The sequence below is a fragment of the Aplysia californica genome, unplaced genomic scaffold (assembly GCF_000002075.1).
Source record: "Aplysia californica isolate F4 #8 unplaced genomic scaffold, AplCal3.0 scaffold01062, whole genome shotgun sequence".
Taxonomy (NCBI): domain Eukaryota; kingdom Metazoa; phylum Mollusca; class Gastropoda; order Aplysiida; family Aplysiidae; genus Aplysia; species Aplysia californica.
In genome coordinates this window covers 135866-151632 of record NW_004798332.1, presented here as the reverse complement: position 1 = coordinate 151632, position 15767 = coordinate 135866, and the positions used below count along the sequence as shown (strand labels likewise).

The 15767-nt window shown below is 42.7% G+C and overlaps 1 protein-coding gene across 1 annotated transcript; it reads left to right on the top strand.

The window, feature by feature from the left end:
* Window positions 1-849: 849 nt before the first annotated feature.
* Window positions 850-15451, top strand: LOC101862229 (the record flags this gene model as incomplete). Its single annotated transcript, XM_005111467.3, is given in 9 exon segments — window positions 850-969; window positions 2310-2523; window positions 3248-3401; window positions 3876-4078; window positions 7644-7806; window positions 8853-8989; window positions 9657-11180; window positions 12055-12273; window positions 13477-15451. Coding segments are annotated over 9 exon segments (2938 nt in total), but the record flags the coding sequence as incomplete, so codon positions are not given.
* Window positions 15452-15767: the final 316 nt, after the last annotated feature.

Genomic DNA, 15767 nt, shown 5'->3' with positions numbered 1-15767 from the left:
TCTCTCTCTCTCTCTCTCTCTCTTTTCCGCTTTATTTTTATTTCTGTCTCTCTTGTCTCGCTCTCGCTTTCTCTCCTGTCTTCTTTCCACTTTCTAACCATTCAAACAGGCATCAAACCGGTATCTGTAGCACGCTAAAGAGTTCAATTCCATTGTGGAGAGAATTTTTATTTATCCATCCTGTATCTTGGTTCTGTCAGCTTGGGTGTTGTAACCCCCTCAGCCCGTATTGGCCCTCACTGACAGAGTCGAAGCTCGCCTGCCTTCTAAATGATCTGAATTATGTCGATGGGTGGTGTAAAACACCTACATTATTTTTTAAACCCCTCAATTTTTGTCCCACTTTTAGGTCATAATTCTTTTCGTTCCCACTATTGTGTCTGATTTGTTTCTACCCTACACTATATAATGGCCATCAGTGTGTCAATGGCCCTCTCTTTAACCTTACTAAAACTAAACTAAAACTATTCTTTACCCAAACTTGTGTGTGGCTGGTGGGGGTTCTGGTGTGGTTAGCTTCTTCTTTCTTGTCAGACATATGTCGTCCTTATCTGTCTATCCTCCTTCTTTTTTGTGTTTATTACTCTTGTAACACCGCTACATTTTCGTAATTTAATTATTTATATGAACTAATTCTGCTGCTAGTGCCATAAAACTCTTACTTAAATTAAACTTAAACTTCATGTATATCATGACCGTCATGGTGTCTATGTGCTTCTCTTTACTCAAACTCAAACGTTTTCACCCACATTATTGTGTCGATGGGCTTCTATCTCTTCATTCAAACGCAAACACCATCCCCTCCCCCCTCCATCTTTTTTGTTCATCTTGACCCCTGTGTGACGTCAGAGAGGCCGTGTCCCTGGCCAAGGTGCGCCTGTCCCCCATGGACCCGGTGCTGGAGGACCTGTACATGGAGTGGGGCCAGGTGCTCATGAAGGACGGCCAGATCGAGCAGGCCGCCAAATGGTGAGTCCCGCTGCTGCTCTACTTTTGGGGAAGTGTCTTGAGACCATTCCCAAAGGGGTCATATAGGTGGTTGACAGGTGCTCTGGTGTGGTTCGCTCCTTCTTTCCTATCAATCATCTGTTGCCCTGATCTCTCCTCCTTTTTTATGTTTGTTACTCTCTTGTGACACCTCTAATCTTCAGCACTTATAATATGACCTTATTCATAAATATTGTTTTGCATGTGCCGTAAAACTCTCACTTTAAAAAATGGGGAGGGGGCATATTAACATGTTCTTATGCACAGTAGAATTGTAAATGGGCTGATTTATCTATGTCATGCTCATACTGTGCCGGAACAACCTAGGAGGAACTGCTGCTTTTTCTTTCCTCATCCTATCGTGATTTTTCCTCTACTTCTTTTGTATGCTTGTCACTCTCTAACCTTGTGAACTGCTTTTTCCGGGGTGCCTTGATAGTCGAAGCAGACTTTGTGCTTTTGAGGCTAGAGAGGTAAGCAGAGTAAGCCTGATACCACGCTTGGACTTCTCTGTTAACATCCACCCCTTGGCGCTCATATGACCTTATGCAGTTGCGAGAGTCGTAAAACCTTACTCAAAAAATTACTTTTGGCTGGGTTCAAGGACTGGATGGTTGATGGGTACACTGGTTCTGTGTGGTCCTAATTTTCCTGTCGAGCATCTATCACCTTTATCTCCCCTCTTCCCGATCAAATATCTATCGTCCTTGTCTCTCTTCTTTCCTATCGGACATAATATATCATCTTTATCTCCTCTTTCCTATCAAAGATCTACTATCTTTATCTCTCCTCTTTCCTATCAAACATCTATCAGTGGGAGATAGGCGAGTGCTTTGATGTAGTTTGACCCTTCTCCTTTATCATACCTCTACCGTCCTCATTTTTCTTCCATCTTTTTTGTGTTTGCTTCTCTCCTGTGACGCTACTAATCTTTGGTACTTATATGGCCTACTTGTGTTGCAGGTGTCTTTAAATTTTTCATTAAATCAAAACCGTTCAGGTGGGGGGTGGGTTGGAGGGAGTATTTCTTTGCATTCTGGTCAGATTTGGTGTTGGGGGGGGGGGGGGATTTGTTGTCATTGGTGGTGGTGTGTTTGTATGTGTGTGTGGTGTGTGTGTGTGTGTGTGTGTGTGTGTGTGTGTGTGTGTGTGTGTGTGTGTGTGTGTGTGTGTAAAACGGTTGCAGATTTAGGCGGCATTAGAGTCAGTAATATAATTTCTCAAGCAACAGTCCTCCTCAATGATCTCAATCTTGTGCCGATGGGGAGCGTAAAAGAAAAAACTACTTACATAATAATATTATAATTAATTCCCACCCCCAGCTACCTGGCCATGCGTCAGGTGCAGGAGGCGGGCATGGTGCTGACCCGGCGCCAGGACCACGCCTCCCTCAAGACGGCCTGTCACATGACCCTGATAGCCAATGAGCAGCACCCGCAGGGCATGCTCTACGCCTTCCGCCTCTTCTCCCAGTACCTGGCCTCGGGCGACTGGAGCGAGGCCCACGCCTTCATCGCGGAGCACGAGACGCTCAAGGTGATGCTTGGTGGTTGTTGTTGCTGGGTTTGTTGTTGTTGTTTGTTGTTTTTTTTTGGGGGGGGGTTGTTTGTTTGGGGTTTGGTTTTTTTATTGTCCTGACCTCTCCTCCTTTTTTACGCTATACAAATGCTGTCTATTATTATTATTATTTTTATTATTATTATTATTATTATTTTGTGTTTGTTACTCTCTTGTAACACCTCTAATCTGTGGATGGTTGGCGGGTGTTCTGCTGTGGTTTGCTCCTTCTTTCCTATAAAAAATATATCTTCTCTATCTCCCCTCCTTCTTTTTTGTGTTTGTTACTCTCTTGTGTGTGTAAGAGAGTTGGAGGGGTGAATGAGAAAGAGAGGAGGTTACGGGGAAAGATGCTCTGTAAATGATTTCTTTTTACCTTGTCACTGTGAGTGTGTATGTGCGTGCCGGCATGCCTGTTTCTTGTTAAACATATCTCCCCTCTTTTTTGTTTTGTTTGTTTGTAACACATCTAATCTTAGCCTTTTATATGACCTTATTGTGTTGCAAGTGCTGTTTCGAAAAGTAAACTAACAGTTTAAAAAGAAAGATTGTCATCGCTGCTTCTCGAAATTTTTGTTTCCTAAACTCCTTTACTGCCAGGCCCGTGAGTGTAATTTTGCTGTTTGATGAGCAGGACAAGCGGTAGTGAAAGTGTTAAGGGAAGTAACTCTGACAACTTTTTTTTTCTTTTCTAAAATTGCAGGTATTACTTCCCTTGTTGTGTACCCACGAGCTCCTGGTCCAACAGCTGGCCTCCCTTTGTCCGGAGCTGACCTTGACCCAGAAGTCCAGCACCTCCGACCATTTCTTCCTCAAGGAAAAGAAAGAGCCGGCCACAGGAAAAGTCGGCCCTCCTGGTAAATAAGCCAGCAGTTTTGTTGGAGTTTTGTTTTGTTTTTCTATGACGTTTGTGAAGTAGTGGTGGCCAGAATCCAGATCATCCATCCAGATAGCTGGATAATTCTCACTGATCCATTATCCGCATTCAGACTCCTGACTCTCTTTCCTAAGCCATTTGCCATAGCGGTTCATAACCTTTTGGCCAAAAAGGATCATACTCTTTCAAGCCAAACGGACGTGGGTTATCTCCCCTCCTTCTTTTTTATGTTTGTTACTCTCTTGTAACACCTCTGGCGCTCTTATGCAGTTGTGAAGGCCGTAAAACCTCTGTTTCGCTTTTTTTAAAAAAAAAAGAAGCAAACGGACCAGATTCTCTTTCTCAATGGGGTGCACCAACAAAAAGAAAACTCTTACTGGAAACTAAACTATTTTTTAAAAACCCTTCCCTTTATGCAATGACACAAACTATTTCTCTCTGTCCATCCCCCCAGAGTTCCTCCTGGACAAGTCAGAGAGGGACCCGGTGGTCCCGTGGGAGGCCCACTTGATCGGTGAGCACAGCTTCCCTCACCACGTGCTACGTGCGTGGTACCGCGGCCTGGATATAGCGCGCTTGCTGCAGGAGCTGAACGCGACGTACATGGCCATCGTGCAAATGGCTCCTCCTCAGCAGGGGGCTCCTGACACACCTACGGTAAGGATCCAACTGACACCAGTGTCTGATACTGATATCAACACTGTCGCTAGAAAAAATGTTGGTGGTTGGCCGGTGCTCTGGTGTGGTTTGCTTCTTCTTTCTTATCAAACATCTATCGTCCTTATCTCCCCTTCTTCTTTTTTATGTTTGTTACTCTCTCATAGAAGAATGTCCAGGCCTCAAAGTAAAAGGAGAAAATATTAATGACATCAGGTATGCAGATGACAGTTTTAATAGCAGGCTCCGAAAAGGACCTTCAATTACTTCTAGATACTGTTGTAACAGAAAGTGAACGTAAAGGATTATTGTTGAATGTAAAGAAAACAGAATGCATGGTAATATCCAAAAAAGCAGCAAACCCTAGTTGTAGTCTCATTAGTAAAGGTGAAAAGATCAAACAAGTCCAACAGTTTAAATATCTAGGATATATGATAACATCTGATGCCAAATGTTCCTCAGAAATAAAAAGGAGAACTACAATGGTTAAGGCTAGTTTCAATAAAATAGCCCAATCCTGAAAAATAGAAACATCTCAATGAACACCAAAATGAAAGTTCTGAAATGCTATGTTTGGTCAACCCTTCTATATGGCTGTGAATGCTGGACAATCACTAAAGACAGTGAAAATAAAATATAAGCAACAGAAATGTGGTTTCTTAGGAGACTGCTAAGAGTATCGTGGAAGGAAAAGAAATCAAATGAGGTAGTGCTTGATGAAGCCCACGTGGGACGCTCAATGTTAAAAACAATCAGGAAGCGACAAATGCTGTTTTTGGGACCCCTGAATAGGCATAAGGGTCTTGAACATCTAGCTCTCACTGGCAAAATTGAGGGCAAGCGAGGCAGGGGTAGGCCCAGAACAACATACTTAGGGAACCTAAACAAATGGGTAACAGGGAAAGATCAGGGAAACGGAGCTTTTTTTAGAGCATCCGAGCAAAGGCATGAATGGAAAACCATGATCGCCGATGTCTGTCGCAGATCTGGCACTGGATGATGACTCTCTCGTAACACCTCTAATCTTCTGGTGCTCTTATTACCTTATGCAGTTGTGAGCGCAGTAAAACCTCTACTAAAACTAACTAAAAAAGCAAGAAAAAACAGTTGAGACTAAATTGTGCCGATAGCACCGTAATACTAATACTTAAATAAAAATGAGTTACTCTACTGTTGTTGGGTTTTTTTTTAACTCGACGTGCAATGGGCAGTTCAGTGGAATTGCTCACTTTGCTTGTGACAGCAATGTTTTTGTTTTTGTTGTCACTTGGTCAACAATATGAATGGCTTTGCATGCCGCTTTCCAAAGTGTTTTCTGTGACAGGAAGAAAGTTTACAAAAGTGGCATACAATAAAATGTGTAGCAGTTGGTTAGTGGGGCCTTAGTTGTTGTTTGCTCTTTCTTTCCTATCAAACATATATATGTGAGGCAAGGTGGTGAAATCAGACGCTCGTCAAAATAATGAAAGTCAAGAAATTGGCATTTTTCCACAGGATTGGCAATTTTTGTCGAATTTTTAGTTTTTGGCTCAACTAGTAACACCCCAAAACTTGGGCACTTATGACCTATTCGTGTTGCAAGTGCCATAATAATGTTAACCCTTGTCCTGTGTTGCAAGTGCCATAATCATAATAATGTTAATAAATGATAATTTAAACTAAATCATTTATATTTTCCTATATAATTAATGCATGGCTAAGAAAGTTCTTCCTTATCTGGTTGAACCGGTTTTCTTGTCTACATTGTAATGGGGGGTTTTCTTGTGTATGTGTGAGGTGCACTCTCAGTAATCATATTATGATCAATGTGAAGGGCTCAAAGCTTATACTTATGAGAAAGACTGCTATGTAAATTCCGTTTAATATTATTTTTGTTGTTGTTATTGTTAATATTATCAGTACTATTTTTATTATTATTATTATTATTATTGTTATCATTGTTATTGCTGTGATCATTATCATCACTATTGATATTATTAATACTAGAAATAAAAGTACCCGTTCTACGAACGGAATAATAATGAAGAGTTATCAGGAAAGTTAAGAAGAGGAAATAGACTGAAAACAGGAAAGAAACAAAACACAAATATTTTACCTTGAATTTATCCATGTAGCACCTCCTCTTGACAACCTCTAGGGGTAAGACTTCTTCTCCCTCTTCGAAGGCGTAGCATTTTCTCCTAAAGTTCCAGCTCAATCATTTTTTTAAAAAAGAGTTAGGCCTACATGCCAATTGTTGCTTCCTGGAAGAACCTAATCTAGATTCTAGATCTAGCCTAGATCTCGAAGGATTATAAAGACGTGTAGATCTAGGCCAATAATTGAAAGAAGGAGCCTTGGCCCATAGATAGTTCTAAGTTTAGAAATTCAAATTTTTAATAACCAACAGGCGTCACAGATGGCCTAGATTTCTAGATCTATTCACAGTAGGAAAAATCCACTTTCAAGAATACTTTCATGATTCTTGATCTCGATCTAGATTCACCGACAGCCTAGTTCTAGACTCTAGATCTATTCAGAGCAGGAAAAAATCCACGTTCAATACTTTCATCATTCTTGATCTCGATCTAAGATTCACATAGATCTAGCCTAGATCTCTATCTTAGAATCTATAATGCTCAGCAAGAAAAATCCACTTTCAATATTCAATAGGTTATCGAAATATCACAGATCTAGATTCTACTTTCATTTCATGGTTCTTCTTGATCTCGATTTATCTCGATACATTAAGTAGGCCTACGGTAGGCTAGACTACTCTTTGCGCTTTCGACGACACCCTCCCTGTCACTCTCACCACCCTCCCTCTGTTAGTGCTTTCTGGCCTCCCCCCCCCCCCTCTCTCTCTCTCTCTCCCTCTCTCTCTCTTTCTATCCTCTCTGTCTCTCTCAAGGTAGGGTAACAAACGAAAAAGTCACCACTTTGTAACATGTATTACTACTTGATTCTTCTTCTCCTTTTTTTTCTTCTTATTCTCCCCCTCCTCCTCCTCTAATTCCTCCTGCTCCTCCTCATTCTTCTTCTTCATCTTCTTTGTCTTCTCCTCCTCCTCCTCCTCCTCCTCCTTCTTCTCCTCCTCATCATTCTTCTTCTTCTTCTTCTTCTTCTTCTTCTTCTTCTTCTTCTTCTTCTTCTTCATTTCTCCTCCTCCTCCATCTACACCTACACCTCCTCCTCCTCCCCCTAAAGGCGTGAGACCGAAATCGGGAATTCCCGTAAACCTACTTTATGTACAACTGAACACAAAATACCCTTTGGCGCTGTCGGCACTGCGCAGTGAATATACAATGTCGAAGCAAATGATGGCAATTGCTCCACTAGGACTGAATTTAACTTAAACTGGGCTTTCTTCTTACACATTTGATCTTAATGAAAATACAATAGTGCAACACTACGTTTCAAGTTATGGGTACTGGCAAAGTTTCATATTTTTTCATTCGGTAGTTTTTGAGAATATACTGTTCGCAAAATATGGCCTTAGCTCCATCAGTAGTAAGATTATTATTATCATCATCATCATTATCATTTTCATCATTATTATTATCATTATTATTTATTCTTCGCCCAGGTTCTGGTTCAGGTGAGTGTGGAGCTGACCCTGTGCCTGCTGTCTCTCCTGACAGCGGAGACCACGTCGGCCGTGCTGCACCTCCTGCACTCCTTGGCCGCGCTGCACCAGGGTGGACACCTCAAGCTCCTGCAGGCCATCTGTCGCCTCATGCTGCCTCAGGGTATGTGCATCCTCGCGTCTTCCGGACATTTGGGCCTTTGACCGCGTTCTTGGAAATTTTCCTGTAACTCATTCTAGAAAGAACGAGCTGTTGAGATCGTTAAATGTACAATCGAAATTGTCTAAGATTGCCACTCTTTGTTGAGGAGAAAAGTGGTTGTCTAAGGCAAGTGGGCGTCTTACGCAGTGTCATTTCTTTACTTACTTTTACTTTTTCATCCTCTGTTGCCGTTAAGCATCGAGGGGAGATGCAGTTTTACAGTGTCATTATAATGTTAAAAATGCGAGGGGAAATGGGAAATGGCCGTTTTTACAAGTGTCTGTTAGAGCTGGTTAGACTGTTTTTGCTACTTTACTTTTGCCTCTCACTGCTACTTTTTTTCTTTCCCTGTGTCTTTTCTTCCTGTCTTGCTTTTTTCCCTGCTGTAAATGACTGTAATCGTGTTGATGTGTTTCTCTTAACTCAAGCAGAACTCTAGTGGGAGCATAGGGCATCTCAGTCCTTTCGGGGACGGACGTTAAACGCGGAAGTCCCAACTCTCAAATTAGATGATAGTGTTGAAAGGGGGCTTCAACCTATTCTATTACCATTTTGTATAGGGCACCAACTTGTTTCCTCCTTTCATCTATGAAGACGTTCATTTGTTCTCTTTCAGGTTCTTTTGGGGTTTTTTCTCTTTTGTAAAATCTAGTATGGTGCCTAGGGGAAGGTGGTAGTTAGAGGACACTTCTTGTATGTTCTTGTTTTCTTTCCCTCTCTTGTTTCTGTCCGTCTGTCTTACTGTTTCTCTGCACTGAATTATCATTGTTCTAGCAATGAATGTGCTTTTCTTTGCTCAAAGGTGGTGGTTGGTGGGTGCTGTGGTGTGGTTTGATCCTTCTTCCTTATCAAATGTCTATCGTCCTGATCTCTCCTCCTTTTTTTCGTGTGTTTGTCATTCTTTTGTAACACCTCTAATATCTTCGGCGCTTGTATGACCTTTCTGTGTTGCAAGTGTCATAAAGCTCACTAAAACTAAACATTGCTCAAAACTCAAAAACCTCCAGGACCCAAGTACATGCTGAAGCTGCAGCAAGAGTTCAACGCGTCCCGCGTCCTCATCGCGATGGAGAACAACGGCAATGTGGACCAGGCTGGGGTCGAAGGTCACAACACTATCAAGAAATATCTGACCGATGTCAAGGTTTGAGCTTTTCTATTTTATTTATGGAAGTCTCAATGTAATTCTTGCACTGCTTAGCTCGGGTGGGCCCTGACAGTTGGGTTAAGGCAGTTAGCTTTCTGAATTGTCTAGTGTCAGTGGGAGTGTAGAACTATTACAATCAAGGGAAAGACCTCATGATTTCTTTTTTTAAATTTTTATTAATGTAGGTATTTTTGAGCCCCTTTGACACAATTTTGATCATTTTGGAGGCGGACATCAACCCAACCTGTCTGAACCAATCTGGGCTGAGAGGGATATAACGTCCCATCAGAAAGACCGAGATACTCAATGACAATTCTCCCCACACAAATTGTGTGTGATGGTGTAGCAACTTTCCTATTCACCGCAGATGCTGATATGACCATGTGTTGTGTTTTCTACTTTCAAAAGACCATTTCTGTTTTTATAGCTTTAGATTTGTATAATACTTTTTTCTAGGGAGAAAAAAGCCATAAAGGTTGGGGGGTTTTAATAGCTTCCATTTTTTTTCTCTGGGAAAACTTCCACGAAAAAATGGGTTTTGTTTTCTTTTACCCTTTTTTTTAATTTTGTGGCTTTCTTGTCTTTTCTCTCTTCTCTTTTCAATTTTCTTTTTGTTCGTTTTGGTGTTTTTTTGTTGTATTATTTTCTCTGTCTCTCTCTCTAGGAGGATGGTCACATCTCTACAGCAAGCCCGCGTTGTCGGGAGTTGGACTGTGTGCGAGCGTACTTCTACCTGGTAGTGCTGGATTACCTCCGGGAAGATCTGAACCTCTCGCACTCCGACAACGACAGCCTCGACGGGATGCCAAACGGGCCGCTGTCTGGAGAAGCCTCTAGTGGGGGCAGTGAAGGTGGGGCGGTTTCCGACATTGGGAAGGAGTCTGGCAGTTTGACCAGCAGTGAGGGTGGGGCAACAAAAGAAAAGTCTGTGTTGTCTTCTTCTCCCAAGAGTGGGGATTCTAGTCCGGGTGCTGGTGGGGAGGTGAAGGATGACGTGAAGTCGGCTCCGTGTGCTGCTTCTCCCGGTGTGGCTGGGAAGAAATCTGATTCGAGCTCTTCGACTCGCCCAAAGTTAAAGTGTGATAGCCAAGAGGGTGTTGCCACTTCAGGTGAGAAAGTTGGAGAGAAGACAACGTCATCTTCCTTGTCAAAGTCTGGGAGTAAGGACAAGGAGGATTCAGATCGGTCTCACCAGTTAGGTTCTCTCTCTTCGCCCACAGCCCCAAAGTCGTCGTCAGTTGACCCCCCTTCTGTGCTGCTGCCTCCATTGGCAACGAAAGCTGTAAAGGGGAGCAGCAGATCGCCCCCGTCGCCCTTATCATCTTCACCATTGTCGCCACATGCTGCGCCAAAAGCTTCATCTACCTCAGCGTTGTCATCCTCACCAACGTCAGCTGCTGCTGCTGCTGCCATGCCCCCCAGGAGTCCTGGCTCCCTTCATGGCGGTGACCCTCTGTCTGTGATAAAAGGGAATTCCCCGGTGTCTGAGAATAGCAGCAAACTGTCTGCCACTGCAGCATCCTCTTCTCCATCGTCATTATCACCGCCATTGTTATCGCTATCACCGAACACCTCTAGCACGGGAACAGCATCAGCAACATCACCGTCCGTAACCACGCGGGGTCAGATCAGCTTCAGGAACCTGCTCCGTCTCTCTAAAGGAATTCTCTGGGATGTGCAGGCCAAGCGGGAAGCTCTGACCGAGACTCTGGGCTACATTCATCGCGCCATCTCCCAGCACCTCCTGACCAACCGGACTTCTGTCTCCTCAGAAGAAGGTCCTGAGTCAGAAAGTTCCGGAAGCTCTTCCCGCAAAGACGGTGGGGCTCATGGGGAAGAAGACGGCGGTTCTCATCGTCCCCAGTTGTCCTCTGTCCCGGCGGCTGCTACGTCCCCTGTGCTCTCTGGCACCCCAGATATCCTGAAGGGTGCTCATGTCGGTGCCACAGGACAGCCTGGCTCGGTCACTCCTCCGTCGACCACAACACCCACTTCCCTGTCACCGAGACTAGAGTTCGGTGGGTACAGAGGTCCCATCCGCAGCCTTTCGGAGCCCATGGCTCACAGCAACACCCCGACAAGCCCACTGGAAGGGAAGATGGAGTCGAACGTTATAGGATTCCAAGTTGAGAAGGAGTTGCTGGGATCTTTTACGGATTACTTGTCCAGCTCTCAGAAGTCTCGAAAGGTGAGTAGTGGCCCTACTCTTTTGCTTGGTACAGTATCTGTTTTTGCTTCCCTTTCCACACTGAACAGCTATTTGAGAGTAAGAACCTCCAAATTTAATGTAACATCTCTAATCGTCGACATTTAGATGACTTTATTGTGTTGCAAGTGCGACAAAATCCTTTCTTGTTCTCTAAACTAAATTAAACATCCAATTCAAAGAGAATAGATGGAAGAAAGGCACAACAGTGTACATTTTCAGTTCCAAAGGACTCTCAAGCTATAGAATTCACCAAACTTTGGCAGCCATTTTCTTGCTAATTTTACATCTGAAACCAGGCTACCCCCACCTCCTTCAATCTCAAATATGAACTTCTATTCGAAATAGATTGGTATTTTGTCCATTGAAAGATACGCAAATGAACAAGCTTTACGATGACAACAATATGGTATTTTTTCCTTTGAAAGATAGGCAAATGAACAATCTTTACATGGCAGCAATAACTTCACAAACCCAAAAATTGACAGGCGCCTGATTCCACCTTGTTGGGACACATATATCCTGTACAATGTATTTTAAAGGCTTAAGGCAAACAGACCTGTATTTTTAATTTTTTTTTTTTATTTTGATGATTAACAAATGAAATGTAAAAAAAACATTTCAGCTTTTAGATTGTGAATCTTTGAATCCCCTTTTTCTCAAAACTGCATCATGGGTTTAAACTCCTCATTCTAAGGGCATGAGCTGCAGTGAGAAAGCTTTTTTTTTTTTCATTTTAGTTTTGAAGGTATCATTCTCAGCGTACGTGTGTACTTTATGCAAGATCTGTTCAAGAATTTTTCATTCTCATTTTTTTGTTGTGTTTTTGTCAATGCTCCAAATTTTAATGCCCCAGATCCTATGGATGGACAACCGAGGCTCTCCAGAGGACATTGACTCAGGCCCTCTGAGCCCCAGTGGCTCGATGGCGCGGGATGCGGGAGGGGTGCCCGTTGATTGGGATGAATTGCCGGTAGACGTCAAGTACTTTCAGCCTTATGTGAGCCTAACCATGCTGAAACAGGAGCAGGAAGCCTTGTCACAGGAGTTGAAGAGAGTTCCTGATACTTCTAAGGTAATCATCGTGTGATTACACCCACGGGGGCGATGCTACTGACTGAAGTGTCTTAAGGCCATTCCCAAAGGGGAGGCATTAGCATGTTCTTAATTTATGCCCTGTAGAATTGTAAATGGGCTGATTCATCAATGTCATGCTCACAACTGTGTCTGAACTGCAACTGGGAACTGCTGCTTTTTCTTTCCTAATCCTTACTATCGTCATTTTCCTCTACTTCTTTTCAATTTGTATGTTTGTCACACTCTTGTGACCTGCTATTTCCGGGGTGCCTTGATAGTCTTAGCAGATTTTGTGCTGTTGAAGCTCGAGAGGTAAGCAGAGTAAGCCTGATTCCCTTTAACTTAATTTAAGGACTTCTCTATTGACATCCACCCCTTGGCGCTCATTGACCGTATGCAGTTGCGAGCGCTGTAAAACCTCTACTAAAACCTTTGTAAAATGTGTGATTTAATCTTGTTTTTTCTCTGTGTCTGTTTCTTTGTCTCTCTTTCTTTCATTTGACTATAATAGCTTGTGTCCAACTCAAAAACATGGTTTTTTGCTGATAACTTGACTGCCTGCACGATATGAAAAGAAGTGCCCTATACACATATCTATATAATGTTTTAAAAACCGATTACGATTGTCATAATTCTATCTAAGATGACCACCCATTATGGAAGAGAAAAGTCATCATTTTATACAGGTAGATATCTTACACAGTGCCTATAAATCATTTACAACAACAACAAAAAAACCCATACACACAAGAGAGGGAAATGGAATGTGGCAGTTTGTGCAGATGATTGTTTTATACAGGGGGCTGTCAGAGCAAGTTCAACTGTACTTAAAACCTAAAGGCTCAACATTTACAAAAAAAATTATGATAATTTCATGAGGGACAAGCTGTAATGGGTTCCGTTCTATCATGTTCTTTCCCAGTGTAAGTACTGCAAGACCTTCATTCACCCATGATCATCAAGCTCATTATACAAGTCGTACATTTTTCTAATCTACCCCTCCCCCCCCCCCCTTTTCTTGTAGTCTCACTCCGTATTTCCTTCCTTCTTTGCAGGTGGTTGGAGGGTGTTCTGGTGTGGTTTGTCCTAATCTCTCCTCCTCTTTTGTGTATAATCTTCGGCACTTATTTGACCTTATGTTACAAGTGCTGTTGAACTTTTACAAAAATTTAACTAAATTCCCTTCCTTCCTTTCTTCCAGGCCCCGTTCCCCAGCTCACGAGCCAGTATTAAAAAGCTGATGGAGGTTTGTCTGCACTCGCCGCTGTTGTCCCCTCAAGAAAGGGCCGTCTACCACAAGCAGCTCAGCGACTGGGCAGTGCTCTTCTCAGTCACCTCGCAGCAAAAACTGGAGACGGACGAGTTTTTCTCGGCCGTAGTCGCCAAACTGGGCTCGAGCAGTTGATGATTGTGTGGTTGTAGTTTCTACTTTGTCGACAATTACTAGTTTTTGTTGTTGTTTGTTGTTTTTTTTCATTATTGAAAACTGCCTGTTATTTGGAAAAGGACTGAAAATTCTGCCGACCAGCTGAGGGTAGTTTATTTGATAAAGCTATCAGCCCTTTTTCTTAATTCTGTTCCAAGTGGTTTATGTTAAGAACTGCTTTGTGTATAATGACATGACGTTGTTGTTTATTTATACTATAATGGAATAGGGCTTTTTGTTAAATCTTGTATGTTTGTGTGTGGAGTTCGTTGTCTCATGTTAGTGGACACTTTTCTGTACACTTATTCTTTCACTTCTGTCAAAAAGGAATACGGGTTTGCACCTGCATGTTGATGACTGTTGCTCTGCTGGTTCATGAACTTGACCAAGGCATTGAAGTTCGGGGTTCATATCTTATCCTTTTAGGAATAATTGTCCCTGTGTGCCTGATGTTTGACAGCGGGTCTTTGTTTTTCACCATTGAAGGACATTAATGTGAGGATGATGATGATGAAGGTGATCTGAGAATGTGGCTATCCAAATTTAAAGTCATAAGCAAGCAGAAGGACAGAATCAGTGTCAATTTTTTAAAATATCTCTACTTTTCTAATGGGAATAAATTGTGGCCTTTTGCATTTTTCCAATTTCAATGAGATTTATAATTTCATCTTCTAGTATGGTGGGACTTGGAGGTAAAAGACATAAAGTTGATTCCAGGTGTGGGAGATTTTATCAAGGATCTCAATCTTTCTGCTCCGATATGGGATCCCAACACACATCTCGCCAGGATCGAAGAGCCCTGCTCCCAAATTTCCCATAATTCTGAATTGTTGCATCCCCTAGTAAGACCACACACCGACTGCTTTGTGTAAAACTGCCATATGCCATTTTGAAAAGTGACTATGATGGCGGGTTCCAACTTCGAAATGCCCTCATGATGTACTGTTGTCAAAAGAAAAGCAGGCTGGCAGTCCCTCAACTGTGTTTCTTACCCTGGTTCGATCACACCCCAAGGTTTGGTGAGTCAGTCTCAAGGGTTTTGGTACATACACTGCTTGTGTGTATTTATGTGTCCATTCCGTTTACCCCATCATAGGGTTGGGTGAATGCATGTACGAAAACTTGAGGTGTTCAGTAACTCCAACTAGGTTGAGAACCACTGCCCTAAAAGTTTTCTTCTTTCTTCTGTCTTTTGTTGGAATGTGGTGTCCTGTCTGTGAGAGATGAGACTGGAACTGGAACTGAACAGTTCATGAACTATTCCAAAGTGCCGAAACTTGTTATTTTCTTGGTGTTTGTTTCAGTGTCGTAGTTTTCTGTGTTTGTATAAGATGTTGAGAGTGTGATTGACCCAACACTGTAGTCTGCTTGGGATTGATATGACATACTGCTTTGCTGTTATGAATTATTTGTTGTCCGTTCAGTCGTCAAGGACTCAAAACAGCGTAGTCTCAATGTGTCTAAAGACTGATGTTCTCAGGGTATGAGAATTTTTGCTTTGATCGGACATGCTGTGCCTAAATCATTAGGACCCGTGGTGTAGTAGTTAGGGGCTTCGATTCCCAAGTGGGGAGAAATTTTTATCGTGCATCTTGATCTTTCAGCTGGGATGTTGTATTCCTTTGAGCCTGGGTTGGCCCTGACACGCAGGATCAGTAGCCCATGTCTTAACCATCATCCTGCGGGAGCCGGGTTTATGTCACCCGATAAGCCTATTTCGGCACCTCGCCTACGTTCTGGTCCCGAATCAGTGTAGCCCCTGGCTCAGCGCATGCGGAGCACGCATCATCTTACGTGTCATTCGGGTCCCGAGTCGAATCCCCATTCACGCAGGTCAAGTGTGTGTGCGTCAGTCTGCTTGAGTTTGTGTGCGTTTGTGGCCTTCTTCTAGAACCGCCTGCGTTGGTTCGTAATCTAGGCATAGGTCTCATTCAAAGCATGTAAGTTGGTAGCTCGAGATGTTCATCCAATGAAATTATAGAAGAAATTGACCCACTTAGACATGAGGAGCTCGAAAGGATAGTCAGGAAACAAGACTTCCATTTTTCTATACAAAATATTTCAAA